This window comes from Schistocerca americana, chromosome 9 (assembly GCF_021461395.2).
Source record: "Schistocerca americana isolate TAMUIC-IGC-003095 chromosome 9, iqSchAmer2.1, whole genome shotgun sequence".
NCBI lineage: Eukaryota > Metazoa > Arthropoda > Insecta > Orthoptera > Acrididae > Schistocerca > Schistocerca americana.
This window is the reverse complement of record NC_060127.1, coordinates 193455109-193471420: the sequence shown is the minus strand read 5'-3', so window position 1 is coordinate 193471420 and position 16312 is coordinate 193455109. Positions and strand designations below refer to the sequence as shown.

The 16312-nt window shown below is 40.8% G+C and overlaps 1 protein-coding gene across 6 annotated transcripts in view; it reads right to left on the bottom strand.

The window, feature by feature from the left end:
- Window positions 1–16312, bottom strand: part of LOC124551380 — a 159443-nt gene that overhangs the window by 18221 nt on the left and 124910 nt on the right. For 2 of the 6 annotated variants that reach the window (XR_006967832.1, XM_047126431.1), the window contains one exon: window positions 3101–4070. The exons of 3 other annotated variants lie outside the window; for them this stretch is intronic. Coding sequence is in view for 1 of the 3 variants with exons in the window: in XM_047126431.1 (XP_046982387.1) it covers window positions 3987–4070 (84 nt within the window). In the remaining 2 variants the exon portion in view is untranslated. Of the gene's footprint in view, window positions 1–3100; window positions 4071–16312 lie in introns of those variants that run through there. One more of the 6 variants, XR_006967831.1, reaches the window with a different exon arrangement.

The window sequence follows — 16312 nt, the reverse complement described above, 5'->3', positions numbered from 1 at the left end:
ACATTCTTAGGGCGGCAACGCACTAAGCAGACTGGCTGCAGCAGCCAGTAAAACAATGACGGCGTATGGTAGGCCGCGCACTGGGCAGCCAGAATTCTCTGGCTGCGGCAGCCAGAATTCTCTGGCTGCGGCAGCCAGAATTCTCTGGCTGCGGCAGCCAGGTGGCAACAGCATGTCTCGCAGTGAGCGAGCATATATGGCTGCCTGCAGTCTCCGTGAACTCGTCCGAGCAGCAAGACCGTGTGTTCGAGTGACCGAGAGACGAAATACACCGTGACTTTTGATACGGAGAAATTTATTCCTGAGGTTGAAAGCCGAAGAGCGATCTGGGATATTTGATCAGAAGAATGCAATGAACGTCATTTTGAAGAGGAGGAGTTGGGAGGAAATAACAAATATAATGTGTGAGCAGAATATGAGTGAAAAATGACAAAAATGAATTTGGTAAGTGTTTTTTATTTACTACATAATGAACATTTGTTATACGTACAATAATGGAAAAGAGGGTATTAATTTACACTTAACAATAATTGATACTAAATCACTTGGAAGCAGTAACAGTTATATACATTATCTAAACGACACAGATAACACAGCTCTACAAAATAAATTTTTTTTTTCGTTGCCAGGGAAGTTTGAACGAAAATGGGATATTGTTATGATACTCATTCCGAGTATATTTGTACTTTTTCCAAATTGGCTCTGGTTTTTGAGATATAGGTTATTTGTGGAAATGAGAGTTTCATGTGGATAATATCGACTGCAGGGTCCATATATGGTGTAATGTATTTGCTACCTGTTTTTTAATTAGTGATCTTGTACTATCTTTATTAAACAATTGTGCTCAGGGAGTGCATCTGTGTGGTTGAGGATTACATCATGCAAACATCACACTGTCAGCATGTGTTCAGTCCTGTTGTGCGGTGCGTGTGTTGAAGATATTGAGGGTTGTGCAGATTTGAATTCGGCGGTACTCGACATTCATTTGTTGGCCGAGGTAATCCCCGCAACAGCCGATAGGTAGCGTTCAGTGTAAACAAGAAAAATGGCGATGGTCGAAAGTCACACACATGTGCAGTGCAGCTTCAAGGAGATAGAACCTTTTCATCGTGACGTAGCAAATAAGAGGCAAGTATTCATTTCACACAAAACAATTAATGATGTTTGTTGGATGTGATTGACATGCAAATACAAGAAAGTTCTGCATAATATGTAGTATTTGTGCAATTTTGTTTTAGGAAAACATGAGTTCTTCACGCCGTCTTTGCGTGAACCATCCAGATGAGTTCTGCTACATTTGTGGTGAATACGTTCTTCAAAAGAACAGGAAGAATATCACTCCTTTTGTGAAGGAAGCGTATCTGGCATATTTCGGAATTAAACTTGGAGATCAAGACAAGGCGTGGGCACCCCATAAAGTTTGTAAATGCTGTGTGGAGTGCTTACGGCAGTGGACAAAACGAAAAAGGAAAAGCTTAAACTTCGGAGTGCCTATGGTATGGCGAGAGCAGAAGAACCATACAGATGATTGCTATTTTTGCATTGTTAATGTGAAAGGTTTTAATAGGTTCAAAAAACGAAAGTGGGAATATCCTGATTTGGAGTCCGCAAGAAGACCGGTGGCGCACAGCAACGATGTTACTGTACCAACTTTCACAACATTACCCACGCTAACATCATCAGATGACGATGTGCACGGCGAGGAATGTACAAGTAGTGGTTCGGAATACGAAGGACGTGAGACACAACCCCAGCAGTTCGACCAGAAGGAGCTCAGTGACTTGATACGAGAACTCAATCTTTCAAAGCAAGCATCAGAACTCTTAGCATCCAGGCTTAAGGAAAAGAACTGTCTTCATCCAAGTGTTAAAATAACAGCTTACCGGACGAGAGAAGAAAACCTTCTTCCATACTTCAACCAGAAGATGTTATAGTGTATTGCAGCAATATACCTGGACTTTTACTTGAATTGGGGCTGCCGGAATATAGACCAGAGGACTGGCGTCTCTTCATAGACAGTTCCACTAGAAGTTTAAAATGTGTTCTCCTACACAATGGCAATCGTTACGCATCTATTCCAATTGCCCACTCAACAAAACTTTGTGAAGCATATGCTAACATCAAGATGGTTCTGCAGAAAATTCAGTATATGCAGCACCAGTGGTTGATTTGTGTTGATTTGAAAATGGTGAACTTCTTGCTTGGACAACAAAGTGGATACACAAAGCACCCATGTTTTATCTGCATGTGGGATAGTAGGGCAAAGCACGAACATTGGAAGCAGAAAACATGGCCTCCAAGGGAACATATGGCTGTTGGTGAAGCAAACATCATTAATGAACCTCTGGTTAGTAGGGACAAGATTGTTCTTCCACCATTACATATTAAGTTAGGACTAATGAAGCAATTCACCAAAGCTTTAGACAGAAATGGTAATTGCTTCACATACATCTGCAATACGTTCCCTGGACTCAGTAGTGAAAAACTTAAGGCAGAAATATTTGATGGTCCTCAAATTCGCAGGCTCATCAACGAAACCAATTTTACAAGTGTCATGACTGTCACTGAAGCATCGGCCTGGAACAGTTTTGTCGCTGTTGTAAAATGTTTTTTGGGCGATCATAAAGCTCCCAATTACGAGGAACTGGTCAAAAACATGCTCACTAACTTTCAAAACTTAGGAGCTAACATGAGCATAAAATTGCACTTCCTTCACAGCCACTTGGATCGATTTCCTCGTAATCTAGGTGATTTCAGTGAGGAACAAGGAGAGCGGTTCCATCAAGATATGAAAGGAATAGAGGAAAGATATAAAGGAAGATGGGACAGGCATATGATGGCAGATTATTGCTGGAATCTGCAACGTGACTGTTCTGAAGAGACCTATAAAAGGAAGGCGTGCAGGAAGCGGTTCGTCATGGACAGAAAATGATATACTTATAGAGAAACTTTTCAATTATGTTTTATACGTGGACAAATGCCTATCAGGTTTTCATAGAAGCTATTTATAAAGATTATTTTCTTTTTTCATTGTAGTTTGTAGCGCTTGAGTTCAGTATTAGCAATTTTTTCTAATTTTTTGAATATCCTTGGCAAGAAAATGAGTGTTGACCAGTGTAATTACTACCCCAGTGCAATTCTGTTTTGCCACTCCAGCAGATTTTCATTTGTAAAATAATCCGCAAATAAATTCATAAATGCTGATGATGAGTGGCACCCTCTGCCTGTATGACCTGGTGGAATTTCCAGTTCTGGAGATACATACAATGTGTCTTCAAATTTATAACCATCCCTTTCGTGCACATAATTGTGTAAAACACAGCACGCTTGCAGTATGGCAATTGCGAAGTCTTCTCGAATGTCCATTGGGCGATGAAAAATTCTCCATTTGTTTGCCAGAATGCCAAATGTGCAATTCTATAAAACACCTAGCCCGAGAAAGTCGGTAGTTAAAGATTCTCTTCTTGTTTGTTAAACTCCTTCCTCTATAAGGACACATTAAATTTTCAGATAAACCAAATGCCTCGTCTCCGACAATGACATATGGCATTGATACACCGTTGTTAAAAATCGGGCTTCCCTTAGGTATTCGTAAATTTTGATTCGCGAGTTTTTCGTACAAAATTGATTGCTTAAATGTACACGAGTCACTACATTTTCCATACGCTCCAACATCTATATATGTGAACTTATAATCAGCATTGCATAAAACAAGTAAAATGATGGAAAAATAAATTTTCTAGTTATAGTAAAGTGTGCCAGAATGACGTGGTTTTATTACTCTGATGTTTCCCGTCGATGGCACCAATACAATTGGGAAAGTCTGAATTTTTATTAAAACCATCTGCTATGTCAATCCACCTTTCCTCATTTAATTCTGGAAATGAACGCACGCTCGCACGCTCTCTCTCTCTCTCTCTCTCTCTCTCTCTCTCTCTCTCTCTCTCTCTCTCTCTCTCATGTTCTCCCAAATCGCCAAGAAAGTTTCATATATGACTTCTCGGACAGTGGTATATCCTATCCGAAAAATGTGAGTCAGTGCTGCCACAGTACATCCTGAAGCCAGATATCTGAAACGAAAAACAAGTTCATATGAAAAAATTGAAACCCATGCATCTGTGACAGAAATTTTAGTACATTATTTTAAATTATTTTTCAAATTAGCATCCCTAAATTCACCCCAGCAGCGCTAATTGAGATGTCTTTTGCAGGAAAATCTCTACAGCTGAAGTGGAAGAACATTAGAACAAGTTTTAGCAGGGAATTAGAATGCAGAGCAGGTGTGAAAAGTGGATCTGCAGCTTTGCGTAAAAGCCCTTATGTGTATTATGGGTAATTACAGTTCCTGAAGGACACTGTATTGAACAACCCAACTGAAGCTAGCCTGGAAACCGAAGTTTCTGTAAATAACCACCAGAGCAGTAACATAAGGAATAGCATGCCAGAAAAGAAAAAGCAGAAAACTGACGACGATAGATTGATTGCAGTACTCCAGCAGAGTATCGCAATGAGGGAGGAGCGAGAAAGGCCATACGAAAGAAAACTAGAATCCGATACAGATCGTCTCTTTCTGCTTTCGTTGTTACAAGACATGAAAAAAATTCCAGAACACAGAAAGCTCACTACAAAAATGGAATTTATAGACTGAATAAAAAGAGCACAAATGCCTCCACTGCAAACTCCTCATCAAGGCTATGGAGAGTATGTGCCAATAACGTCATTAGCTGGACCATATAAACATGGGAATGGATACCGGGTGCAACCGAATTATGGTCTATGAGACTCGAGCAGATGGCAGAATCACTGTGGATATTCTACGCCTGTTGCAGTCAGTCAGACCACTGCCGCGGATTATAATCAGTTATCACCCACTGCCTATCGGTATCAACTGTATCAAGCCTGAATACTTAACTACTTGATCTCTTTCAGGAGTCTGTACGTGAAGAACATTGATTTTAAAATTCTTTTCTTTTGAAATGTAACAAAAATTTAGCAGCCCTACAAATAGTAGCAAATCGTAAAATATATTGTTTCATTATATTCAAGCTAGCATTTTTGTTTTGTGAGTTTTTTTCCTTACAGTTCCTTCAAATTTGTAACATTTAAATTTCAAGGCCAAGGTAGAAGACGACGATGGGTCAATAATATTTTACACAATTTCAGTGTATTACTACTGTGAAGGTATTTTTAATGATACATTTTCTCACCAGTACCATAAATATCAGGTGTTGTTAGTTGCCACGGGGAAAGGCAAACCTACGTTTCTAGCATTTGTAGACTTAGAGAAAGCTTTTGACAATGTTGACTGGAATACTCTCTTTCAAATTCTGAAGAGGGCAGGGGTAAAATACAGGTAGCGAAAGGCTATTTACAATTTGTACAGAAACCAGATGGCAGTTACAAGAGTCGAGGAGCACGAAAGGGAAGCAGTGGTTGGGAAGGAAGTGAGACACAGTTGTAGCCTATCCCCGATGTTATACAATCTGTATATTGAGCAAGCAGTGAAGGAAACAAAAGAAAAATTCGGAGTAGATATTAAAATCCATGGAGAAGAAATAAAAACTTTGAGGTTCACCGATGACATTGTAATTCTGTCAGAGACAGCAAAGGACTTGGAAGAGCAGTTGAACGGAATGGACAGTGTCATGAAAGGAGGGTACAAGATGAACATCAACAAAAGCAAAACGAGGATAATGGAATGTAGTCGAATTAAGTCGGGTGATGCTGAGGGAATTAGATTAGGAAATGAGACACTTACAGTAGTAAAGGAGTTTTGCTATTTGGGGAGGAAAATAACTGATGATGGTCGAAGTAGAGAGGGTATCAAATGTAGACTGGCAATGGCAAGGAAGGCGTTTCGGAAGAAGAGAAATTTGTTAACATCGAGTATTGATTTAAGTGTCAGGAAGTCGTTTCTGAAAGTATTTGTATGGAGTGTAGCCATGTACGGAAGTGAAACATGGACGATAACTAGTTTGGACAAGAAGAGAACAGAAGCTTTTGAAATGTGGTGCTACAGAAGAATGCTGAAGATTAGATGGGTAGATCATATAACTAATGAGGAGGTACTGAATGGGATAGGGGAGAAGAGAAGTTTGTGGCACAACTTAACTAGAAGAAGGGATCGGTTGGTAGGACATGTTCTGAGGCATCAAGGGATCACCAATTTAGTATTGGAGGGCAGTGTGGAGGGTAAAAATCGTAGAGGGAGACCAAGAGATGAATAAACTAAACAGATTCAGAAGGATGTAGGCTGCACTAGGTACTGAGAGATGATGAAGCTTGCACAGGATAGAGTAGCATGGAGAGCTGCATCAAACCAGTCTCAGGACTGAAGACCACAACAACAAATACATTAATTTTCACGATGAAGAAAGGAGCAGCCCTTTAAAACTGTTTATCTCACCAAAACAAAAAAAGCACCATGCTTCTACTGGCAAATCAGCACCTTGTTTAAGAAGCTTTTCTTGTCTGCACGATGTTGGAACTAATTCTCCTATATTAATATCAACAACTCAAACACTTACATTCAAGCATATTTTGTTTTGCCTGTGATTGTGTCAATCCTTGTATGCCAACCAGATAAATATTTTTGAATAATTTTACACAAACTCCCTTTGAATAATTATTTAAGCAATTAAGCCTACTATTAACAACTACCCCGCAATACATTTAGTCCCATTTCTGCCATCAGCAGCAGGCATTCGTAAATATTACACACCTAATGAACAACTTCAGGAGTCTTTCACACAAGTCTGAATAGAATCTTCTAAATTTTCAAACCGCGTCAGTTAGAATAAAATTCTCAAGCTTTGGATGGCCACCTCCACTATCGTCGTCAAGAGTAAAACCACCGACTGTGGGGGCTGGCACTTTTATATCCATGACTGCAGCCTCTGGTACCAATCACAGAGGGCCAAAATGACGCGTGTGTGGAAGCTGATTGGGCAGTTCATAGCAGCTCCGGTCCACCACAGGACTGAGTGACCACGTTTGAAATTGTCGCTCTCATCTCCCTACAAGCGTCAAGCATTTGTCGTCACTTCCTTTCGACACCCGAAGCTCGGTATCACGCTCTATTGAATGTGTATCTCTGGTATCTTAAAATTGTCACTGTTCATTCCAATCTCAGCCGCCTCTTTTATAATGAAATTCCAGTATGTTGATGCATGAGCCACTACTCTCGTGTTTTCGAAAAGTGTTTTGTGTCCATTTGTCAGCAATGCTCAGATATGGCCGACAAACATTTGATATAATCTCATGAGCTACCACAAACACAATCAAACTGCACAGAAAAATTAACTGACTTTAAAGAAACTTTCAACAGCTGGAATGAAGAGAAAAAAAAACAAGTCCATTTGAAGAATTGTGAAGTATAGGTCTTTGTTTGTAAAACGGAAAAGTCAGTAAATCATGTTATGATGTTTTAATGGTGTCACAGCTGGCACGATAGTGAGCCACTAGGAAGTTTCCACAAGCCAGATGGCTAATGTGCACTGGTGGAGTATGTATGTGCAAGTTTTGACTGTCTCTCGATACTCAGCTTAATCATATTGTGTATAGCATTGTTTGTAGGAATTACTTTAGTCAACAAAGTGTCATGTTGTTGGGCTGTTTCTTTTAACACTTTGAGTACCAGTGGCTTCTGCCTAAAACCACAGCCTTATTAATTTTTTAAGTACAAGTGCCTTTTGCATGATATCAACAATATGATTGCAATACAGAGATATGTAGTGGTACAGTGACGTACTTCTATAAATGTAGCAGTCACGTACAGTGATTAGAGCAACAGTTGGCACAGAGCTGGTGTAATGTGATTTTAAGGGATTGTGAAGCGCTTTTTTTTTTTTTTTATATATAGTAATCATATTGTGGAGATCACTGCCACTGAAAGTAAGTATATCTAAAGTTACTGTAATGTAATTTTGAGTTTCTACTACTGCTGTTATGAGCAGTTTCAAAATGAAACCATTGGAGCAGTACATATATTTGATATAAATTTATTAAATTTTAGGACCAAGATTGTTATTTAGGACCGTGTTTTGTTCCAGGTATTACGAGTTCATGAAAGTTTCGAGATGTGGGGTTCTGTCTAGGAAAAATGCGAAATTGCTTTCAAATATATATCACGAAATGATGGGTGGTTGAAAATTGTACATCCCAGTAGATCCACAATTGACTGTTTTCTTTCTGCAATTTCTCTTTTTATTCCTCTTTGTTGCTTGTTCATGAAAAAAAAGAAAAAGTAAATTTTGTGAAAAATTTTAAAATTATATGACAAAGCGAAACTTCTTCCTTAAGATACCTGATTGTTTACTTGTTGCCAATTTCTTCTTTTGTTCGTTGCTTACGATGATGACAAAGGTCAATTTTGCGGAAAACTATTTTTTAATTTTTTTTATTGTTGGAACTCAAAAGGGTCAAGTAAGAGCACTAGGTTTGCAGCAACAGTTCTAAAAAGGGGACTGTATGAACCAGCCTCCTTAGATTTTTTCATAGGGTTTGAAGGTCAGCATAACTGCCCTGTACTTCCAAAGTTGACGGTTCGAATCTCACCAATAACTAACAGCACTCAGAAAAATTATCTTCAAACAGCATTTTTTGTAAGTTTGTTTGAGAACTGCATCGTACTGTTTCAAAAAATTGATGTCTAGACACTGGTCTACAAAAACCATAAGAATGAAGAAAATCAGAGTGGGCCAGTCCGTAATGGCCTCTTATAAGAACAAAAATTTTATAAAACGAGAGAGGAAGGCTCTTTCAAAAGAACAAGCAGAAAAATTCTCAAAAAAAGTTTACAATTTTCTGAGAAAGAAATTTGCCACTCACCATATAGCAGAGATGCTGAGTCGCAGATAGGCACAACAAAAAGATTTTCACACTTACAACTTTCAGCCAGTGGCCTTCGCCAACAACACACACACACACACACACACACACACACACACACACACACACACACACACGTGGCGACTGGGTGGCGGAAACAAAGAGGCTGGGGCGGGGAGGAGGAGGGATAGTATGGTGAGGGTGGCAGACTGAAGTGCTGCAGGTTTTGTGGCGGGCAGGGGAGAGGTGGGGAGGGGGGGCGAAGTAGAGGAAAAGGAGAGAAATAAATAAATAAAATAAAAAATACTGGATGTGGTGGAGGAATGACGGCTGTGTAGTGCTGGAATGGGAGCAGGGAAGGGGCTGGATGGGTGAGGGCAGCGAGTAATGAAGGTTGTGGTCAGGAGGGTTACAGGAATGTAGGATGTATTGCAGGGAAAATTCCCAGCTGTGCAGTTCAGAAATGCTGGTCTTGGTGGGAAGGATCCATATGGCACAGGCTGTAAAGCAGTCACTGAAATGAAGGGTATCATGTTTGGCAGCGTGTTCAGCAACAGGGTGCAGGGTGGTCCACTTGTTTCCTGGCCACAGTTTGTCGGTGGCCATTCTTGTGGACAGACAACTTAATGGTTGTGATGCCTACATAGAATGCAGCACAGTGGTTGCAGTTTGGCTTGTAGACCACATGACTGGTTCCACAGTTGCCTTTGATGGGATAGGTGATGTCAGTGACCATGCTGGAGTAGGTGGTGGTGGGAGGATGTATGGGACAGGTCTTGCATGTAGGTCTGTTACAGGGATATGAGCCACAAGGTAAAAAAATCTGGGGTACAGCTATGGGCACCTGCATAGCACCATCCTATGCCAACCTATTCATGGCCCATCTAGAGGAATCCTTCCCAGAACCCTAAACCCCTCACCTGGTTCAGATTCACTGATGACATCTTTGCTATCTGGATCGAACGTGGGGACACCCTATCCACATTCCTCCAGAACCTCAACAACTAGTCCCCCATTTGCTTCACCTGGTCTGACTCAACCCAACAACCCATCTTCTTAAATGTTGATCTCCACTGCAAAGATGGTTACATCAGTACCTCCGACCATATCAAACCAACTAACCACCAGCAATACCTCCACTTCGACAGTTGTCACCCATTCCATACCAAGAAGACCCTTTCGTACAGCCTAGACACCAATGGTCATCGCATACGCAGTGACGAGCAGCCCCTCTCAAAAAATACCAATGGTCTCACTGAAGCCTTCACTGACCGTAATTATCCTCCAAACCTTGTACAAAAACAAATCTCCCGTGCCTTATCTCCCACCACATCCCAAAGCCCCATCGTCCAGCCACAGAAGAGCATTCCCCTCTTAACTCAGTACCACCCAGTACTGGAGCAACTGAATTACATTCTCCGCCAGGGTTTTGATTACCTCTCATTGTGCTCTGAAATTAGAAATGTCCTGCCTGTTATACTTCCCACTCTCCCTACAGTGGTATTCCCATCCACTGAACCTACACAATATACTTGTTCATCCTTACACAACTCCTGCTCCCAATACCTTAGCTCATACCCCTGTAATAGACCTACAGGCAAGACCTATCCTATACATCCTCCTCCCACCACCACCACCACCACCACCAGCACCACCTACTCCAGTTCGGTCACTATCATCACCTATCCCACCAAAGACAGGGCTATATGTGAAACCAGTCATGTGGTCTACAAGCCAAACTGCAACAACTGTGCTGCATTCTATGTGGGCATGACAACCAACAACAAGCTGTCTGTCCACATGAATGGCCCCGACAAACTGTAGCCAAGAAACAACTGGACCGACCTGTCGCTGAACACGCTGCCAATCATCATATCCTTCATTTCAATGACTGCTTCACAGCCTGTGCCATATGGATCCTATCAACCAACACCAGCTTTCCTCAACTGCAGAGGTGGGACTTTCCTGGCAATACATCCTACGTTCCCGTAGCCCTCCTGGCCTCAACCTTCGTTAGTCGCTGTCCTCACCCATCCAGCCCTTCCCTGCTCCCATTCCAGCACTACACAGCCGTCATTACACCACCACACCCAGTCTTTTTTATTTTATTTTATTTATTTATTTCTCTCTATTTCTTTCCTTTTCTGCTACTTCCCCTCCCTATCTATTCCCTGCCTGCCGCCCAAACTTCAGCACTTCACTGTCCGCCATTCCCACCATACTATCCCTCCTCCTCCCCGCCCCAGCCTCCACCTTTCCGCCCACACCAATCACGCAGTAGTGCTGCTGCTCATAGTGTGGTGTCAATTGCCTGAGACTGCAGAGTGTGTGTGTGTGTGTGTGTGTGTGTGTGTGTGTGTGTGTGTGTGTTGACAAGCCTTAAGTGTGAAAATCTTTTTGTTGTGCCTATCTGTGACCTCTGCTATATTGTTACATTCCATCCTGGATTTTCCACTGTTAAAAGAAAGTTAGGTTCATCATGGAACATAGGTTGCAGTTACAAAGAGTTGAAGAATACATATTTCCACGCTAAATATTGATCATTAAGAATAAAGACTCAGTTCTGGAAAGTGCACATGAAAGTTATTTGTTTAAATGGGCATTGGCTTTCAAAAGATTGTGTCACAATTTTAAATAACCTAAGCAATTTCAATGTAGCCTCAAGTTTCTGTAGAACAAATAGTACCCATTGAGGCTCATTAAAATACAAAGTGAAAGATGATTTCAATGTTTTAAATGGAAGAGGTGTATTTGAAAGCTGCTCAGTTGTATTAGAAAAACAAAATATTGTCATTATATCAATATACATAATTCCAGGTGTAGCAGTACCAAAGTTAATGGGACCTTACAGAAAGTCAGTAATGACACAAAGAAAAAGTTTTTAATAGCTGCTGATTTCAATATAAATTTATCAAATGAAACCATTGACTCAATGCAGTTTATGGACCTAATCCAAAAATTTGGGTCCAAGACAAACTTCATGTAACTCACAAGAGAAATGGACAATACAGAAACCTGTATTGATAACATTTTAACAAATTATAAATTCGATGATGCAAGGAAGCTATGTGTAGATTTAAGACTTTCGGACCATTTTTGTTTATTAAAATGATTAAAACAAATCAACAAAGTACCAGAAAAACTTCAGCAAAAGACGTTTTACTGTTGACATCTAAACATTGTTCTGCTCTAAATTTAAGTGGTTGAGTGGCAAGTCCAAAACAAGATTCCAATCTCTGTACATTTTAACAATTTTTCTGAAATTTTTTTACATGTATTTAATGAAACATTTTCACTTACAGTGTCTAATAAGCTAAATTGGATAATGAAGGAGACAGACGGCGGGGGAGGGGGGGGGGGGGACGAGATAGAGAGAGAGAGAGAGAGAGAGAGAGAGAGAGAGAGAGAGCCACTGTACAAGGAATTGAAATGCAACAAAGACCCTGTTTTCATTAACTATGTTAAACACTATAAAAAGCATATTTAAAAGGGTAATGAAAGCAGCGAAAGAAATGGTTAGCAATAAATACATCTCTGCTCATGAAAACAAATCAAAGGTAGTATGGTCCATCATAAAATAAGAAAATAAGAGTTGGGTACTAGAACTGACAGCAAAGATATTTCCAAAATTAAGGTGGGGAGTAAAATTGTAACAAACCCGGCTCAGATGTCAGAGTTATTCAACACTTTTTTTTATTAATGTATCTAAATCAGATGTAAATGTACATGCTTATGCAGAGAAAGTACATTTAAGACAAGACAGAAGAATATTTTAACAAATTTGAGAAAATTTCAGTTAAATATGTAGAGAAAACTATATTACAGCTACAAAACAAAAATTCTGCTGGGTGGGAAGATTCTTCTGGGTGGGATGGCATACCTACCAAAGTAGTTAAAGCAGCTGCCAGAATAACAACTCACCCTCTTTGCTCAATAATTAATAAATTGCTCGAAGGAGGCCACTTTCCAGATGTTCTAAAGTATGAGGAGGTAACGCCTTTGTTTAAGAAAGGCTCGAGAGAAGACATGGGGAACTACAGCCCAATCTCTATTCTCCCGATTTTTCAAAAATATTTGAAAAAATGGTGGTAACACAAATTAAAAAAAAAATTATAGAGAATGCAAACATAATTTCAGATAATCAATATGGATTTCAGAAAGGCAAGAGTACAATAGAAGCTACTAATGAGTTTGTGAAAAAGTCAGTTCTGCCTTAAACAAGACGAGAAAAGTGACCTCACTTGCTCCAGCATAAAAAGAAAGGTATGGAATTTTGGGTTGTGCTTTAGAGTGGTTCAGATCATACCTCACAAACAGAAAACAAAGGGTAGTTATATCATCAAGTAAGGGAAATTCCTTCTCTGAATGGATGATTATTTCTCAAGGTGTTCCACAAGGCTCAATTCTGGGTTCAATTTTGTTTTTACTTTATGTAAATGATCTACCCCTGCACATAAATTCACACTCAGTTTTATTTGCTGATGATATTTCTGCCCTTGTTGAAAGCAATGACTCCAAACGAATTCCTTCAACTGTCACAAAACTACTAAAGAATTTGGAAAACCGGTTCCAGCTAAATGGGCTGAAAATGAATATTGGGAAAACACATTTGCTGCAGTTTCAAACTACAAACTCTAAGGTAAAAGAATTCCACATTAGTCACAGAGACCAAAAACTGAAAGAATCAGACTGTGTTAAATTTTTAAGCATACATTTTGACCAAAATCTATCCTGGTCTTCACACACTAACTACACACATCACAAAAAGTTCTGCACAACTCCTGTGGATATTGTGTCACAAACAGTCCCTCTGACTGTTCAGAAATGTCACTAAACCCACCCAAAGATGTACACAACAATGTATTAGCAGCACCTATCAGATGGAGGGGGTCCGACAGCCAATCAGCTCCAGTCATCCCACCAGGAAGGAGGTACATGACTGGTGTTGTCTGTAGTTCAACCATGCCTAGACAGTCAATACCGTGTTTCAATCCTGTCTGAATTGTTACTTTGTGCCAAGAAGGGCTCTGAACAAAGGAAATGTCCAGGTGCCTCTGAGTGAACCAAACCGATGTTGTTTGGGCATGGAGGAGATACAGAGAGACAGGAAATGTCAATGATATGCCTCCCTCGGGCCACCCAAGGGCTATTACAGTACTGGATGACCGCTACCTGTGGATTATGGCTTGGAGGAACCCTGACAGCATCACCACCATGTTGATTGAAGCTTTTCGTGCAGTCACAGGACATCGTGTTACGACTGAAACTGTGCACAATAGGCTTCATGATGCGCACCTTCACGCCCGACGTTCATGGTGAGGCCATCTTTGCAACCACGAGAGCATGCAGCGTGGTACACATGGGCCCAACAATATCCCGAATGAATCACTCACGACTGGCATCACGTTCCCTTCACTGATGAGTGTCACACATGCCTTCAACCAGCGACGTATTTGGAGGCAACCCGGTCAGGCTGAACACCTTGGACACACTGTCCAGTTAGTGCAGCAGGGTGGAGGTTCTCTGCTGGTTTGGGGTGGCATTATGCAGGGCCGACCTACACCACTGGTGGTCATGGCAGGCACCGTAATGGCTGTACGATATGTGGATGCCATCCTCAGACCAACAGTGCAACCACATCGGCAGCATATTGACAAGGCATTCATCTTCATGGACGATAATTCATGCCCCCATCGTGCACATCTTGTGAATGACTTCCTTCAGGATAACGACATCGTTTGACGAGAGTGGCCAGCATGTTCTCCAGACATGAACCCTACCGAACGTGACTGGGATAGATTGGAAAGGGCTGTTTATGGACATGACCCGCCAACCACTCTGACAATCTGGACAGACGAAGCTGTAATGAACTTGTGGATAGTATGCCATGATGAATACAGGCATGCATCAATGCAAGAGGGCATGCTATTGGGTATTAGAGGTACTAGTGTGTACAGCAATCTGGATCACCACCTCTGAAGGTCTCGCTGTATGGTGGTACAATATGCAATGTGTGGTTTTCATTATCAATAAAAAGGGTGGAAATGATGATGATGATGATGATGATGATGATGATGATGATGATGTTGATCTCTATAGGTTCTGGAATGCTCGGAACCGAGGTGACACAAAACTTTTTTTAATGTGTGTATTTAGCAAGTACACTAAACAGCCTGACATTTGCAATGAAGATTCTGTCATATTCAACTAGCATGGAGACAAGAAAAATAATTTACCACAGCTACTTCAAATCAGTTATAAGGTATGGCATTATTTTTTGGGGAGGCACAAGCAAAATGACTAGAATCTTAAATTTACAAAAATAATTTGTTAGAAATATGCCTAATGCAAAACCGAAAGTATCCTGTCGCCCACTGTTAAGAAAATCAAAGATATTAAGTGTTCCATGGTTGTACATTTATGAACTAATTATTTTTGTATACAGTAGCCCATTGTTATTCATAGGCTTTAAACATCAATATGGTACTAGGTACAAGGAGAATTTTGTGTTTCCCACTAAATCTGTTTGCACAAACCCCAGAATATATGGGCATGAAAATTTACATCACTCAAAAAAGAAATAGATCCTCAGCATGGAGATGGGGCAACTAAAGCAAAAACTACGACAACTGTTAGTATAGAAATGTTATTATTCCTTAGAATAATTTCTTAATGACAATCTGATCAACAAAGCAAGTGGCTGACGTTATTTTTAATTAAACTTACGAGATGGGATGAGAAATTCTGCCTTGTGCAAGACACCTTTTTTCCTGTTTCTCAGAAGGCAGAATTTCTCATCCCAGTTTCGTAGCAAGCATGGACATAACAAAAAGAACTGCACCACTAGGTGATTAAGCTTAGAAGTCTTATGTCTAATAAATGACTGTAGTAATTATTCTCTCTTTTTACAGTAATACTGTTGTTAGTAGAGCTCTGCATTTCGATGAAAACAACCGCTCGAGCATTTCCCGTTTCATGCCGCTGCTCGACGGCTGGGAAAGGCCCACGCTGCGATACGGCTGTGGCCGTCTAATGCGCCATGTGGCCGGTTGTCCTCCACCTCTCGGTTATCGGTTGGACTGTCGAGCACTGCCGGGCGCTCGAGCGTACTCACAAACTCGGCCGGTGACAGTACAGCCGCCGCGCGCTCTACGGTGCCGAATCACATTAGAAACCTTGTGTACACGCAGTTGACGACCTGGCTTTGAGAAGCGCAAACAGTGTTATGGATAAATCAAGTATAGGTCGTAAACGTTCCATTCATGAAATGAAGAGAAGTATTATGGAGAGAATTAGGAGCGGCTCATTAGTCCTGGAGAAGAAAGACATGTCGCAAGAGGAGGCGAAAAGTGAAGGTTGGAAATCGTTTGCACTTGTAGTGGATCCTGTCACGCAGACTTCTGCTGGTTTCGTGCAATGTACCACATGCGATACCATACTTCCGTACCAGTCAAGCACAACAGGTATGATTCGGCACTGCAAA